The 18,424-nt window shown below is 30.3% G+C and overlaps 1 protein-coding gene across 1 annotated transcript; it reads right to left on the bottom strand.

Annotated features, from left to right (window-relative positions):
- Positions 1-1,841: 1,841 nt before the first annotated feature.
- On the bottom strand, positions 1,842-11,503 carry LOC129920056 (uncharacterized). Its single transcript, XM_056001215.1, is given in 4 exon segments — positions 1,842-2,493; positions 3,408-3,775; positions 3,848-5,152; positions 10,864-11,503. Coding segments are annotated over 4 exon segments (1,851 nt in total). The 5' UTR covers positions 10,868-11,503; the 3' UTR covers positions 1,842-2,319.
- Between the last annotated feature and the right edge of the window lie 6,921 nt (positions 11,504-18,424).

Raw genomic sequence — 18,424 nt, forward strand, 5'->3', positions numbered from 1 at the left:
TTGGAAACTTTTATACTTTTTTAAAAACGGTAATAACAGTACTTATGAGTACCCTAAAACGGCAAAAATTTCAAAAAAAAAAATTTTTTAAATTAAAATTTTTGATTTATACACAAATTTTTGAATGCAATATTTGAAAAGAATTAAAAACCAATAAAACTGCATTTAAAATTATGTGATAGGTGAAAGCAAAAACTACGAAAACAGCTAATAATTTCAAAAACCGAAATAAAATATAAAAAAAATTTTTAACGGGAAATTTTGAATGTAATCTTTTAAAGGAACTATTTTCCAACCAGAATCAACAAACATTTTAAAAATAGATGATTTAACTCGAGAGAAAAAAAATTTTATATATGAGTTAAAAATTTCCCGTACAAATTTGTATGGGGAAAGTATGACCTTAGAGGCACGGGTTAATGAACTCCAAAAAATTTGTTTTTGCTAAATTCCCCGTATTTAGGCCCTAGACTTTCGATCTGGGGGGTGTCACCCCCGAAAACATCACTTTGGGAAATAACGGACACCCTAATGTACATACATAAAAACTTTTCTAAAACGGTTTTTTATATCTTCTTCCTTATCCTCTATTCGCTTTTTAATGTGAATTGAAAAATAAATTGCCGCAGGGTTGCCACAGTGTTGGATAGACCAAAACATATTTTTTGTGATATTAAAATAAGAACATTTGGAAGCCTTAACATTTGTGATACACATTTCATAAAACGGGGAAGTAGGCTACACAGAACTAAAACAGACTGGAAAAATCGGGCGAATTTTCCAGGCACACAACAGGGGTCGAACTACGGCATACGTTCGTTAACGTATGGTTGCTATGTGTCCCTATCTTTTTCTATTGATTAAATAAAGAGAGCAATAGTCAAAACGTTAACGTGTGATCGTAATCTTGTGCGGTGATTCGACCCCAGTTTTTCCTTTCCCTCACTTCTCACTTGTTTCTCCTTCAAAAGAGAGGAAAATCGTTTAATATATAAACAAGAGCTTTTAGTTTCCGTTATACATCTTCGTCCATTAATATACCCTATTAAAAAAAATGAGACAGCAAAAAGTTCATCCTTTCATTTCTATTTTGAATGCTTTATTAGAAATCTAAAATCATTTTGAATATTTGCCATGGCAATTACAAAAATTTTGTTTTTTTTTTTCTATAATAATAATCAATAATTAATAAATGTATTATTCATATTAATAATAATAATAGTAATAATTTAATTGAAAAACAAAAAATCTATATATTTTGAAAAAAATAATTGAAACGTGTCTTTTTTTTTTTTCAAATTCTTGAATTGTTCAAATTCTGAGTATATAATTTGGAATGTAATACAGACAATCAAAACTATGAGGTATTGATTTTCTATATAATAAACAAATAAAAACATTTTCAAGAATTTCGAAAAAAACACGTTTCAAAATAAAGACAAATTTCTAGACTAAAGTTGAAAGATCATCATTTTTTTGTTTTGTGTTTAAATATATCTGTTTATCCTTGTACCCATAATTTTTTTTTTTACATATTATGTTAATATTTGTATATATAATTTTTTTACTATTATTCGCTTTAGGATGCTACTATTCAGTATATAATTTTTTGATAATGTAGAAAGGTTTAAAAATGTTTTGCGTGTAAAGGGTGTTTTTTTTTCATTGTGGATAAAGTGTTATTGGCTTTTTATTTATTTTTTGTAAGCAATTTAAGCATTATTTTGAGTTCAACTGTCTTCTAAATTATCCTCAAGAAAGGATCCGGTGATTTCTTGGTATATGCGCTTCTTCATTGTGAGATAGTTTAGCAAAAATGGTGTAGTTATTGTTTGTCCTACTTTTCCAAAAAAAACTTGTAATAGTTTTTACGAAGTGTGTGTTTGTTTTGTTTTTTTTTTTACAATTTTTTTTTTATTTAGTGTGATTATGGACTTGCGAATAATCTTTGGTTATACCTCTACTAACTGACCATAGATATTTTGAAAAACAATACAAAAATCTCTAAAAATAATAATATAGATTTTAGGTTTGTTTATTTATAGTTTTTGTCCTAAACGAAGTTATAAAAAGAAAATTAAAAACAAAAAAAGTAGTAGAAAATCAGGATTTAAAAAAAATGTGTGTATTGTGGAATAAAAGTTTTAATTTTTTTTTGTGTTTTTTTTTTATATATGATTTTTTCTATACATTCTAATAGACTAAACGAAAAACAAATTTAACAAAAGCATTTAAAATCTTTTTAATGGAATTTGTAAATGAAAAGGTGTTGACTATTATATCCTCTACGTAATGATGATTAACGGTTTTCAGTGTCAATTAATTGTCCGCTGACATTGAATTGATGTCATTGTTGATATCAAGCACTTGTTTGATGAAATCTTGATCTGTAACGGCTTCAGCTAAAGATGTGCAAAGTTCAAGAAGATCTGAATAGATCATGTTCAATTGGGGTGCTAGTTTTTCCAAATGTGACAAAACATGTTCAGGAATCTGAAAAATATAAGAAAAATTACATTATGATGTAGAAAAAAAATGAAAACTGTTTGTTAAAAATTATGTAAAAAACAAATTAGGAGTTTTAAATTCAAAGGAGCTGGTTTTTATTCATAAGCTATTTTTTTTTTGCAAATGGTAGACTACTCATGAGTAGAAAAAGAAATCTAGTACTACCAACTACAAATTTATATTTACTCGAACAAAAAATCATGTGTAGATTATAGTACTAGATCTACTAATTGTCTACTAATGAGTGCCACCACCAAAGCGACTTTTATTACAAAAAAAAAGAAAAATCTTTATTGGAATAAACGTCGAATGCAAACCCTGACATATGCTACATTTACACGAATGACAATTTGACAGGAATTTGATCAACAACTGTCAAAAAATACTCATTTAATTGACAAAGAATGAGCAAGTTCATTCTTTTATTTGCGGCTTGTCATTATTTAAAAAACGAGCAGAACATTTAACGACAAAAAATAAAATTGTGACAAAATTACTGTCAAATTGCTACTCGTGTAAAAAGCCATGCCAAATCTTCTATAGAATGCGAAAAATGTCAACAATTATTGTCACGCACCACAAGCAAACCAATGCATTTAGACGGTGTTCACATTGGGCTCATTCCGCGGACTCATTTTGACATTTCTGTAAATCCAAAGATTTTAAATGAGTTTAAAATTTCCTGCCTCTTTTGGCTTTCTCTTTCTCACCATGACCATGAGGTACAAATGAGAAAGCAACGAAGAAATGTTAAAATGAATCGACTCGGCGAAGTGAGGCCAATGTAAACACCGTCCTGAGTTGTTGGAAATTTTGAGAAAACTAAAAATGTGACAGTTAAATTTGCTTACAGAGACTTCTCTTAATGGTATTTTGAATAATTTTTAAAGTAAACCTACCTTTGTTGGATTCTTGAAAACGTTAAACATAAATTTAACTTTAATGCGCTGATCATTTGGCCCATCATAGAACATTGTAAATTGGGCCTCATTTATATTCGACAATAATGGCAAATATATTCCAGCCAAAACTCTTCCCTTAGCGTCACGTGCCAACAATGAACGGAAATTATAAACCAAATTCCTGCGCACAGTAACATCGATTGCTGTCAAATAAGGATGCTCAACATAGACCAATGATGTCTTATAGGTCTGCTGATTGTTACGTGTTTCTCGTTCCATCCAATCGATGTATTTGTTGCTGTGTTTGCTGAAGTTATAGCAATATTCACGTTGGCAATGCTGTTCGATGGATTGTGTAAACCAACCTTTTTAATAGAAAAAAAAAAGAATAGTTTAGTACATTTTTGTACTAAAAATGATCATTTATAATATTTTACCTGTATGAGGATACATTTGATCTTCCATTACGGTAACTGCTCTAGCAACATGATAACCGGGATCTAAAATCATTATACCACGACGTCCTCCAATTGATATGCGCATAGCAACCATGGCATGTTCTTTCTCAACATTCGATTCTGGAGAATTAAGACCACATTCTTCGCTAGTTTCAATATAATCACGCAAAGCTGCAACATCTTCCTCGCAAGATACAATATACATGTACTTGGCCAAAATTGGAAAGATATCCATAATTCTTGTCATAATTTCCATGGCCAAACTAACACACATATGATGGCGACGATTAATTGGAACATCGTAGAATTGGAAAAATGACTTCAAATCAGAACGTCGGGTCTTTTTGAAGGCCTTAAAGAAGTCTACAAACAAATGTACTGTATCGTAGTGTGTTTCTTCAAGCAAATGATGGAGTTTTGCTTCAATCAATGCATTAAGATCTTCATATTGCCAAACATTATCGAAATTAATAGTTTCTTTAATTTCGGTAGACCAATCTGGCAATGGCAAAGGATGTTCTAATGGCCAGACACCATTATTTTGATTGAAAGCATTTAAATTATAGATATCCTCAGCAGCATACCATTTTTCTTTTTTCTCTTGATTGCTGCTTTTTGGTTGCTGTTCTTCGAGAAGCTTAAGAATGCTTCTGCATCTGTCTGCATCGGCAAACAATGATGCAGCTGCTCCTCCATCATTATTAGATGATGTCAAATTTTCAATGATTTTATTTGCATTATATGACTTTTGCCCGGATGATGTTGCTGATGCACCGCAAATATCCTTATTAACATCTGCCTCGTCATCTTCATCGTCGTCATCGTCTTCATCATCGTCATCATCATAATCATTATCATCATAATCGTTGTCCACGATTTGTTGACCATTTTGGACAATTGCCCTGTTATGATCGTTGCGTGATAGATTACATGTTGTCTCCGGATCGGCGGTAATCGATGCAGTAGTGGCTGTAGTCAATCCAACTGATCCGATAACCGATCCATTAATATGACGTCCCAAGCTGGCTTCGGCGAGTCAACTTGGCCATTCGGCGCCCCAACGTCCAACCGTCGGCACATAGCCCCTTTCGCAATCATTTAATGTAGCGTCTAAATTAATTTTGGTTGTTCTTAATGAAGGAATAAGTGGAGAAGGCTTAGCAGCAGAGGCAGCGGTAAATGCTTGATGGGCAAAACCGTTGCTTGAATTTAGACCAATCCGGCCCTGTGCTCCTTTGAACAGGTCCGGCTCGTCTCCTAGTATCGTAGAGTTTTTAGAACGCTCTGTAAAAATAAGAAATACAAAAAATAAATAATGCTACTTCTTCTACATAAATGAATTAAAAAAAAAAGTTGTATGTAATCCTGATTAAAGTTATACTTCTCACTCACAGACAATCAATTTTATTAGTACTTTTTTAGTACTAGTATGAACATGCATTTAATCGCTAGGTTAGTTAATTTATGTAAATGTCATTTTGACATGTGTGTAGATTTACACTCTGATACAAACGCGAGAAAAGAAGTATAACTTCAAAAACAAATTCTTTGTCTTGTTCTAAAAACATGAAAATCTACTTAAATTTTTCAAATATGAAACTTAAAAGTACAAAAAACCTTAAAATCTAAACAAAAAATCCAAATGTATGAACTTGAACGCCCTTACACACGTGCCAGAGAAAAGCAATATGTTATCGAACCGAACCGATAACAAATGCATAGTTAACAAAACAAGTCTCTATGCAAGCAATCTAATCGAAAACATGTGTTCCTTCATGTGCAAAAAAACGATAATATTGATTGAAATTCTACGAAAAATTATATAATTACATTCCAGTTGTTTTTGAATTCATCTAAACATAAGAATACATCAAAGGAAATTACAATTTCTCCTTTAATAGACAATAACATTGATAAACAAAGTCATTTTTAATCCTAAAATGGGCGCCATTTGAATGGAAAAATTGTATTATTTACATTTCCAAGTGTCAAATTCTAAGAATGCAATTTCCAATTACTGAAAAAATTATCTTTCTTACTAAATGTGACACACATCTTGTTTTTGTAGTTCAAATACAAAACATGAGTGAGTCATCATTAAACACCATAACAACACAAAAAAAAATATTTACATTCCATTTCCATTATAATTGTTTAGTAGGTATTTCATGAATTCTTTTCTAAAAATAGATTGCTCACGCGTCTCGTCTTCTTATATGACGCAGAAAGTAAAACCCCCAAAAACATTTTTGTCTGGTTACTATCTGACAACCTAAAGATACGATACCGACCTACACATGAATCCATAAGTTTTTATTGTATCTTTATTTTGCTGTTGTTGTTTGTGATGAAAAAAGTTTTATATTTGAATGAGTAGGTGATACTTGGAAAAAGAATATTGACAAGTTACAGTTAGTTTTTATTGAATGTGTATTTGATGATTTAATAATTTTTTACATATGTGTGTTATGAGACTTGGCATGTGAGTCTGAGTATTTCAGACACGTTTTTAACGCATGTTATTTATAGTGTGGGGATTTGAGTTAAAGTGTAGAATCTGTCAATGAGAGTGTAATGTGATATTATAAATTGATAGAAAATTGAAGGTTTTGCGGTCACGTTGATCTTGCACGTACATATGTATTAGTCATGAATGAAAAGTGCTGGAGATTTTTTTTTTAAATCTCAATATGATATTTGATTAAAGACATATGACCACATTGTGTGGTTTTATTTAATTGCGTTGTTGCAATTATCAATAGAGAAAAAACAAAAACGTAAACAATAACAATAACAATAACAAAGAACCTCTATATCGCAAAAACCTTTTTTCAAAGCCATTTGTGTAAACAATTAGTTAAAAATGGCGCCCGAGTGTAGAACAAAGGTTGGCAGTAATTCTTTTTTGTTCTAGAAACGTAATATAATAATAACAATAACTATCATATTAAAAGCCAGTCTTTTGCGTTGTAACATAAACTGAAGAAAAGACTTCACGTTTAAGCTGCGTCTTTTTAGAGGTGGAGAAGTGCTTATGAATACTTTGCTAATTATTTTTAGTGGATTACACAATCAACAATAGCTGGTGGATGAGCAGGTGATTAGAAAATCTAGTACCTTAGGTCTTACAGGCATATAGTTAAAATTATTATTATTATTATTAACAAATAATTTTCTGCTTAAGTAGATAGAATTGTATGGTTATTGTACTAGATTTCTACTCATAAGTGTGGTTAACACATCGAAAGGGACGCGGTTAATAAAACCACAATCCCCATTTCCTGGTGTAGAAGAGCAGGTATAAACTATTGTAAGTACTAGATTATGGTTTTCATCTTCCTAAGAGTGCTTGATCACCTCCAAAATAAACTCGACTTTGAAAGACCTTGAATAAAATTGCTAAAAGCTTAACTGATACAAAAAATTTTATAACTTAAGATAAACCGTGAATTTTGGACTTTCCTAATCAAAACGTGCTACTAAACATGTTCAAAATTATAGAAAAAAAATTCTTTATAAATTTGATAATTATCTTGTTATTGAGATTGTGAATTGTGATTACACTTTTATAGTTAAAAATTGTATCACGATCCAAAATTAACGGCCCTATTCAGCTATTCGATTCACGTGAGAGTCTAAAATAAGACGCCTTTAAATGGAGGTTAAAATTAAATTTCAGCAAGTTTTTTTCCTTAGAATTTCTAAGATAGCGGAACACATCGCTTTGCTTTCGAAAAGTTGAGCCTGTTTGACGTGATTAAAGAATGAAATCTTTCGATTCACGTGAATCGAATAGCAGAATAGGGTTGTTTGTCAGGAAAGAATTTTCCACCGAAAAATGATTGTGATGGTTTGGTTAGGTATAAAAGCAAATATTAACTGAAGGGAAAAACTATAAAAAAAATGTTTGCTGATATTCGTTGAAATAAAATTTTTTATCGAAAATATTGATGACCTAGCAATTATTCTAAGCACAATTTTGTGTTTGTAAGAAGTGCAAAATTGTTGGCACATACAAGTAATTAATATAAAAAGACATTATACATATTTTCGCGTAATTTAAAGAGTCAATATTGAACAAGTATCGTTGAAACCTCTTCCCGGGCGCCAATTTTTCATTTGATATCAGCAAAATTAGAGACATGTAAATAAATACTTCCCTGCTTAAAAGTCATTATACATTAGAGTGGGCCGAAAAACACTTTTTTTCGAATTTCAAATCGTAATAGCGCGGAAAAGTTGCGAATGGTGATGACTAATAAGGGTTTAAAAAATAATCAAAATCAGTTCATATCTTCCGGTCGCGCATCGGCTCTGAAGTATGAAAAAATTTTTAAAAAATGGTATTTTTACAAAAAAAAATTTACCACCCTAACATATTATTTTTTGAACATTATAGCTTTAAAAAACTCTCATGTGAGCTAAATATTAAGCAGAAAAAAAAATTGGCTCAAATTGATTAAGGACTTCGGTGGCACATGTGTTTCAAATTTTGTCAAAAATGGCAAAAATCATATTTTTGCGATATTTTTTTTCCTTTTTATAAACTATTTTTAAAATTATTATTTTTACCAAATAAGAATTAAAAATGAAGTTGACACAATCAGTGAAAGCCGTGAAGTCGCTGAATATATAAAAATCTTTCGGTCAATTACGCTTTGGCTATTTATTAATCTCTTTGCCGCACAGTGGTGCCTTTGGTGCTTTTTTGGCTTCAAAAATCATTTTCACGGCCATTTCTTGATGAAAAGTCATGAAATTTAGAACACTGAAATATATAAGTATAAGATATACGAAAAAGCTACCAACTTTTTTTTTACTCAAAATGGTGGTCCCAAAATGGCGATCAGAATAAGCATTTATAGAATCTTCTTTTGCGAAACTGTTTATAAGCTAAAAATTTAGCTAATTGATGAAAAACAGATGTTCGACTTTTGAATTAGGTACAACTGTTCATATTTAATGAAAAAAAATTCAAACATTGTTGAAACAAAGTTCAAAAAGAGTCAAAATAGTAAACCGCACTTTCGACCTTTTTTTTGTGCTGTTTTTTGTTTCCTTTTGAAGTTAGCACAGTTTTTTTATCTTTTCATTTTTTTTCTTTCTTAATATCTACTTTTAAACATAGTTGGGAATTATATAAAGCCAAAATAGTCAATTTTTTATGAAAATAAAGAAGGAAGATATCAAAAATTGAGCTTTATAAACAAAAAATCAAAAAATAGCACAAAAAAAAGGTCGAAAGTGCGGTTTACTATTTTGACTCTTTTTGAACTTTGTTTCAACAATGTTTGAATTTTTTTTCATTAAATATGAACAGTTGTACCTAATTCAAAAGTCGAACATCTGTTTTTCATCAATTAGCTAAATTTTTAGCTTATAAACAGTTTCGCAAAAGAAGATTCTATAAATGCTTATTCTGATCGCCATTTTGGGACCACCATTTTGAGTAAAAAAAAAGTTGGTAGCTTTTTCGTATATCTTATACTTATATATTTCAGTGTTCTAAATTTCATGACTTTTCATCAAGAAATGGCCGTGAAAATGATTTTTGAAGCCAAAAAAGCACCAAAGGCACCACTGTGCGGCAAAGAGAATAATAAATAGCCAAAGCGTACTTGACCGAAAGATTTTTATATATTCAGCAACTTCACGGCTTTCACTGATTGTGTCAACTTCATTTTTAATTCTTATTTGGTAAAAATAATAATTTTAAAAATAGTTTATAAAAAGGAAAAAAAATATCGCAAAAATATGATTTTTGCCATTTTTGACAAATTTTGAAACACATGTGCCACCGAAGTCCTTAATCAATTTGAGCCAATTTTTTTTTCTGCTTAATATTTAGCTCACATGAGAGTTTTTTAAAGCTATAATGTTCAAAAAATAATATGTTAGGGTGGTAAATTTTTTTTTGTAAAAATACCATTTTTTAAAAATTTTTTCATACTTCAGAGCCGATGCGCGACCGGAAGATATGAACTGATTTTGATTATTTTTTAAACCCTTATTAGTCATCACCATTCGCAACTTTTCCGCGCTATTACGATTTGAAATTCGAAAAAAAGTGTTTTTCGGCCCACTCTATTATACATGCCATTAAATGAGTGTGATTTTCCACACTAAACACAGGAAGAAATAGATTATTTCATCACCCAAAGAAATAAATAAGTAGTGTACTTTATTTATGAAAAGAGAAGCGAAAACGAAAACTTCTTTACATCTTTGTAGGTTTTCTCTCGAAATGTATGCAAAAAACTTGTATGTGTATGCTTGTGACCAAATAACTCGAAAATCACAAGGTCAATTTCAATTAAAACTTGTTATATTATTGTAATTACTACAGAGATTATTTTAGTAAGTATTTTTGTTTTATCTAAATTTCTGTTAGAAAATTTTTCAATTTAAAAAAAATAAACAAATATCTAAAGTTTAACTTTTTGGACGAAGCCAAGCCCCTTTCTAATTTAGATTTATACTGAAAAAATGGTATGTAGTTACCCTTACCATATTTTCGAAACTATTCACATTAATCATAAAAATTTCTTCACTGCTACCGGATGCGGGTATCTTATTCAATTAAATAAAATATAAGTTTTATGACTAGACTGCACATTATCTGCGTATATAAACAAGTTTTCTTTGTCAGCAAACAACAACAAAAAACCCTCCCCGAAAGTGCGACACAAAATTGTAAGAAAACAACTGACCTAAGTGTAATAAAATATCACACTTTTATGATTTACAAAGTGTAATCAACTTTTGTCATACATTTTAAGCAAGAACTGTACATATACTTAGATACAGTTATGCATATAATTAGAAAACAATTGCTTACAACGCCATTTTATTTATCGCCCGTCACTATTTTGAAGACAAAAAAAAATAAAACACCTTGCATTTTCTCTCTCATCATTAATTTAAAACAAGACAAAGTAATTTTTCATTAAAAAAAAAAAAACTAAAATAAATACAAAAATAAAGATTTCACTTACCCATACAATGGCCAAGGCCCCAATATCCAAAGTTGTGTTCCCTTTTACTGCACTCGATTGTTGAATTTTCCTTTATAATATCTTGATTAATGTGGTCCGTTTTTGTTTGTTTCTTTTATATTAAAATGAAATTAAAATAAATGCCCTTTTTTAAGGAGCAAATCTGTTTCCTTGACAACCAAGGACCAAAAAAATATTTTAATAATTATTCACACCCGAATAAAATCTAATGTAAATTGCTTTCGCTTCAAATGCGGCGAATTCAAAAATGTGTTTCTTTGTCCTCTATATGAATATAGATTTTGTTTTTTTAACACTTGTATACTATTTGTCTCTTAGACGATCCTAACGGATCAAAAGATATTAACCGACTGAATAAGTCTCTATGTAGAAATGATCGCAACCCGTCCGCTATATATACACAAAAGTTGATTCTCAGCAAACAAGTATTTGACGTATATTTACCTAAATACCACTACAAAATAACAGCAATGACCGCACAGATACTCGATGTGTAATAGTATGCGTTATAGATTCTATTATACGTTATTGTTGTTGTTATTTTTTTTTTATATATTTGATGATTATAAAAAAAAGTATCTAAACGTACACAATTTATATTACACATAAACTTAGTTTATTATCAAGAAACAGCTGATTAGAACGCGCTTTATAGATATATTGTTGAGTATTTAATTATATATTTTTTTTCAATGCAATTATTTGCCAAATATGCAATTTAATGTATTTCGAAAAATTCTCTATCCCGCAAATACGTAAATACGAAATAAATAATAAAAAAAGAAAATCAATCACACTGCACTTTTGCTTTTCACGAAGAAAAAGGAAGCGCTGTCTGCTGCTCACGGGCCCAACTTTTGTTATAATCTGTAAATATAATTAAAAAAAATATATATGTGAATTTTAGGTAGCAAATATGGCTTGTAAAAATAGAAGGTATACAAATTATGTGATATTTTGTTGACAAACAAGTATTTTAGACCTAAAGAAAATGAACCCTTATAGATTATGTTAATTATGGAAATTGGAAATTTTTCGATCGATGACATTGTAAAACTTAATCTATGTATAGCTACTTAGAATTTACTTTTCTCTAAATTTTGATGGCATATGGAAAAGACTTGATTTTTAAAGCTAAATTATATTTAAAAGTGGCGCCCGGGTGTAGTTTTTAGCGGTACTTATTGAAATTCTGACAAGCTTATTAAAACTTATTGAAACTGCTGGTGTTGATATTCATATATTGAAGTAAAAATTGTTCCCCTCGCAGTAACCTCAAATAAGAAATGATTTATAGAGCTGGTCATCAACATTTTGTGGAGGAAAAAACCAAACGTTGCAGATTTTTGAGAATTAAAATTCAAAATAACAATTTTTTGCAATAGTAAGCTGGCTTAGCAAGAAAAAGAAAGAAAATAGGTACTGCACTTCGTTATAAATGCATTAAATTTGATTCGTTCTCTACAATTAATTAGTTTTGAAAATTGGACGACTTTGCTCTAAAATGGTCGATACAAGAGTTTTTGGTGTATTGCACATGAAATACTTATGTTACAGATGATTTTATTGACCACTTTGTACTTAATAATTTGGGTTAAAACACGTTTTTCCGTCGGTTTTTTTGGTCGTATTAATTATTATAATACGACCAAAAAAGCCGTCGCAAAATACGTTTTCCAACCTCATTTACCAATTTCTGATGATGAGACACTTTTGGTCTAATAAAACACCCAAAGCCAAATGTATAGAACAACTATGTAAAAAGATATTGATCTTTAAATGAATACTATGAATAGCTTTTTACTTTAAGAACAACATTTAAAATTTTACAGGGCATGTTTCTCCTTTGAGAGAGATTAAAAAAGAATGTTATTTACTCATAACATTCTTTATACTATATAATTATACTATTAACGGATGGCAATATTTTTAATCTAAAATAATTTTCAAGGAAGCAAAATGGGAGAGTTCATGGCAAATCATAAAAACGTGCCAAACTCTTGTGTTTGTTTGAACATCATGTTAAAGATACTAGGGTTTTTAGCTGTATTCAAATCTTTCAAACAAAACAAATGAATCTTTGCTTTTAGCATTTCTGAGGATGTATTTCACTCCTTCATTTGAAAACATTTATTTCAGAGTACCCATAAAAATTGATACTCGTAAGTAAGTACACATTATGCTTAGAATACAGCGAGTTCACCGAATACTCAAGCTGATTTAGGTGTACACACATAATCAATTCCGACTAACGCTGAATTTTTTCGGATACTTAGGTATCACTCAACCTGGTTTGGAACAAGTTGCTAGCAAACAGCATTATTTGCTTGTGAACACCTATGTCATTGCATTTGAAAAAAAAAAACATTTTATTCGTTGTACTCGGTGTATTTTTCTTTCCTTATTCAAGCATTTAAGTTCAATGAAATATATAGTATGAAAGTTTCGGTATGAGCTTGCCGACGGTACAAAGGGGTAAAACCCCAAATTGCAATTTTCGGTTTTTGATCAAATAAGAATAAGCTCTTTCATTTGGTATCAAAAATATAAATTTAACTTTCCCAATTTTAAAGAATCGTCGTTTGTTTGTTAAATCCGAAAGTTTTGATTTTTGGCATAGATGTTTAGATTTAAATTTTTGGCTCAATAAATACCTCAATTTTGTACTTTAAGTATCAAGCAATACATTATTTCTAAGAATTCAATAGAGTATCTAAAAACACACTCATTTTTTAGTCTTAAGTCTATAATTAAAAACTATTTTTGTGTGCCTAAAGGATTCATAAAATTTGCTTTTCAAAATTTGTTACAAACATTTTTACAATAGGTATAATACTAGTTTCAGTTCAAGTCGCCGTATCAACGAAGAATTTTGTCCCTATCAACAGGTGAATTCGCTCCAATTTTCTCGCATGTTGTTTTGATATTGACTTATGAAAACTGAAATTTCTTGGCATCGAAAGTGCACTCAATCTTTCACAAAGAATTATTTAACTACATAAAATTAATAGCAGTTTTAGTTTTAAGCAAAATTGGCCTTTTTACAAAAAGTTTGTATTGGTATATTAAAATTTGTATTGGTTTTAGGCCAGTAACTTTGGCAACTCTGTAGAGCAAGGCCAAGCTTAAAATCCAACATTTCAAATTTTTGACAGATTTGTTTATAATATTATCCTGTATATCTTCTCTCCCAGCGGAGATTTTTGATCTTCCAACAGTGAATTCGCCAATTCACTGCAATTTGTCTATACCGAGGGTGCCATCATTCTTCCAGGCAATTAAGGAGGCAATTAAGGAGAATCCAAAACTTATCTAATGTCAAAAGATGGAATTGATATTTTATAATGGCATTGGCTACAATTTTAGAATTCATTCTATAAAGTAATTTCTAAGAAGAAGGCATCTAAGAAGTCATAATAAAATAATTTTTCTTCCCTAAATAACGCGCAAACGAAATATTGGGTGGGTTGGGGACTCACCATTTTTTTCTGAAATATTTGCCTTCCAAAAAAAGGCGTGTCCGTCATTTGGAAAGTTCTGTTCTAAATAATAACGATTCTTATTTTGGTTATTATTTTAAAATCAATTAATTTTGCTGTCTTACATTAAAAAAAAAGCTTCCTCAACAAAAATGGCCTGAAAGCAATTTATAAATTTATCGCATAATACTGTTTTTTTTTTTTTTTCGAAGAAGAACAATAAAACAAAAAAATCTATTTTTGTTAATCACTTAATTATGCATGTTGTAAATGCATACATTTGCATGTACAGTGGTGGCCAAAATAATAAGAGTGAAATCGTTTTTTTAAGATTTTATCTTATTATGCAGTTTATTTTTTCAATAAAATTTAAGTTACCATAAATAACAAAAATTAGTCTTATTACCAGAGTGGTAATGCCAATTTCTCAAACAAAAAAAATATTTAACTAGTGAAAATTGAGAAAAATCTATTTCGATGTACATTTTTCCTGGCCAAAAAAATAAGAGTGAATCAGATGTTTCCTAAGAAAAAAGGAAAATACCTATTATAATTCATCATTAGCAGGAATGTCAGAGTAAATGAGTCACCTTAAGACTTCAGTACTTGGTTGCGTGGCCTTTGTTCTTAAGAACAGCTTCACACCTTCTTGGCATAGAGGCAATAAGTTTTTGACATGTTTCGACGGGTGTCGCATACCATTGACGCTCGATTTCTTTCCAAAGTGCCTCAGAATTTGTGGTTTTTTTACATGATACTCTTTGTTTAAGGTCTTTCCACAGATTCTCGATGGGGTTTAGGTCGGGGGACTGTGATGGCCATCGCAAAACTGACACTTTTTTTTCATCAAACCACCTTGTAACTACTTTAGCGGTATGTTTGGGGTCGTTATCTTGCTGGAATGTCCACACTAATGGCATGTGATCTTCGGCATATGGAAGCATAACTTCTTCCAATATTTTAAGATAAACTTCTTTTGTCATTATGTTTTTTATCCAGAAGATAGGACCTAAACCAGCATGTGAAAAACAACCCCAAACTTTTATGTTGCCACCACCGTGCTTAATGGTTTTTATTGTGTTCCTTGGGTTCAGTTCTGCATTTTTTTGCCTTCGGACGTAAACTCGGCCATCAGATCCAAACAAATTAATTTTTGTTTCATCGCTATAAAGTATATTTTGCCAATTCCTTGGGTTACCAGTTGATTGATGAGTAGTTGCGAAGTCAATACGATGTTTTATATTCTTTTTACTAAGCAGTGGTACTTTTCTTGCAATTCTTCCATGTAAATTATTGTCTTGCAAGCGACGGCGAATGGTTCGAGAACTAATATCCAATGACAGATTTCTTTTTATAAAGGTGGATGTTGAAAAGGGATCCTTTAGAGCCTCTCTAACAATCTTTCTGTCGAGAGTGGGTGACGTTTTCTTTGGACGTCCTCTTGTTTCGACCGGTTTTGATTTGTTCCTGGATTTTAATACCCCCGCCACAACACAAGGAGAACGATGGAGCGCATTTGCAATGTAATCGTAGGTCTTACCATCATCCCTAAGTTGGATGATCAATCGCCGTTCTTCTTCTGAACAATGCTTCGCGCGGCCCATTTTTTTTTAGTTTCAAAACTAAAATTTGTTATTTAAGTTGGTTTCATATAAACAATAAAGATAATATAAAAATTACCAACAAATAATGCAATTTAACAAAACACTCTTATTATTTTGTCCACTTAAAAAATGAGTTTCTTGAATAAAATGACGGTGGTTTTGCAAATACTAATTGAAAATGTTCAGTGTTTCGAAAATATTTGACGTTAACGTCAAGCATAATTCGTGTATTAAAATTTTTTATTTTGGAAAGTGTTTAAGAACAAGTACCTAAAATTAAGAAAATTTATTGATTCACTCTTATTATTTTGGCCACCACTGTATGTTTACTCGTTTTTATTGAATTATCAGGTACAATATAATATTTTGTTTTCTTTAAGTTTATTTTAACGACGCAAATAGGAATAATGATGATGTTGCAATCTTGTCAGTAATTTTCCAGTTATTTCTACGAAGTTTTGAATTTTTAGTTTTATCTTATCTAAATCTTATTTCTCAAGTTTATAGTAATTGTTCATTTTTAAATAGTAATGGTGACCTAAAGTACACGTGACAGGTTTTGATGATACATATACATTTGTATTAACGAATAAAACAAATGATAAGAAATTTGATTACTTCGAGCGATTCTGTCCTTCAAATGTATGTTTTCACTAATAATTGGCAAACATTTTGGGGCAAAAGTCGTCTCTCTCAATTGTTTATAATAAAATTAACCTGTCCGTACGTATATTGTTTGTGTTTATGATATATTGTTCTTGTTTATGAAACTACACGTATTGGTCGGCAAATATTTGTTTACCATAGTTGTGCAAATGTATAAAGGCCTTATTATATTAATGTAGAGCCAAAAGAATTGCGTCGCAAAAATTCTTTCATTTAATATAGGCTTTATCTTAGAGAAATTATATACATTTATGAGCATAGGAACACAATATATTGTTATGGTTTATTTGCCTGGTATTTTACGTGATTGTTGGGTTTTAATTTCATTATCTTAATGAAAATTTTTGATAGAAAATAGAACCCCACAATACATTTAATATATTTCAGATGCAATTAAATAAACAAAAGTAATTAGATGGTATATCAATTAGTCATATCCGGTAGTTAAAAAATTCCGTTTGCTCACAAACGACTAAAGACTACTCATGTACTCATTGATTGCTATACAATAAGTTTTATCTTTGCTATTATTTTCAATACTGGGCCTTATCGTCGTATCATTTCCGAGAAGCCTAAAAAATAAAAAACATGCGTAACTATCCCAAGGTTTTTATTAATAGTACCTTTTAGTAAAATAAATATTGACGTACCTTGATAAACAAATATTTATAATAAAATGGGCTGTCGTTGGACCACCTATCTCAAGTATGAACAGAAAATGATTATAATCAATCGATAAATACTGATATTCACAAAATAACTGGTTCGTCCAACTTTTTCAAAAAAAGGTAAGTTATACAATGCATGTTTTTTTTAAATTATTTATTATTATGATATCAACAAAATGTCTACCAATAAGATAAGTAGATCTTCCTAGCTAAATATGATCAAAGGAAGAGCGCAAATTTTCAAATTTTCGAACGCCTAAAACCTACTCTAAACTAATTTTAAGATGGGAGTAGGCTCTAAAAAAGAATGAGAATGCGAAATAGAATGCGGGTCGACTCTTTGGTAGTTTTAAACGACTTTTTAGAGTAGCAGAACGCTTTTTTATCTTTTTAAACTTCTTATGCTTTTTAATGCAATGTTGTTTTAAGATAATGGACTCGTGATATATCATCTATTTGCCATTATTCCACATTTAGGCGAAATTTTTCCAGAATCTAAAAGAACACTGCCTTGGCATCAAATGAGAATGATAATAACCGTGGTTCAGCCGATTAGCTGTGGTTTAACTTTGGGTCAATCATGGATTTGGGTATTTAAACATATCCTACGTTGAGAAGTATAGTGTTGCAACTAAAAAAGTGTCAATTTTGAATTAACTCGATATTGGAGTTCGCAAGGTGAAGTTCTACATTCGTAAAAAATGGCGTGACGCTTTTGAACTTTAACTTTTTAATTATTTTTTGCAAATTGTTAATTTTTTGTTGTTGTAGGGTTTGACTTACTTTTCTCTCAAATTTGACTGAAAATTTCCGCCAAAGAATTTAGTTTAAAAAATCTACAATCGATTTATCTAACAATAATATGGACTCAAACATACCTGTAAAGTATTTAAATAATTTGGTACTCAAGTAATACTTTAGTATAACTACCATTTAGTTGAAAATTTTAAGTACAAGTGGGGGAGTTGTGTGCAAGATGACACAGTCGGATAAGATGACATACCTGCATTTTCTCAATAACTATAAGCACTACTATTTTTAGCTTAAGAGTCCATTTTGTAGCCAGAAGGGGAATCTTCATTAAAGGCTTTGCTAAATAACTTCAGATTCATATCACTTTTTA

The sequence above is a fragment of the Episyrphus balteatus genome, chromosome 4, assembly GCF_945859705.1.
Source record: "Episyrphus balteatus chromosome 4, idEpiBalt1.1, whole genome shotgun sequence".
Taxonomy (NCBI): domain Eukaryota; kingdom Metazoa; phylum Arthropoda; class Insecta; order Diptera; family Syrphidae; genus Episyrphus; species Episyrphus balteatus.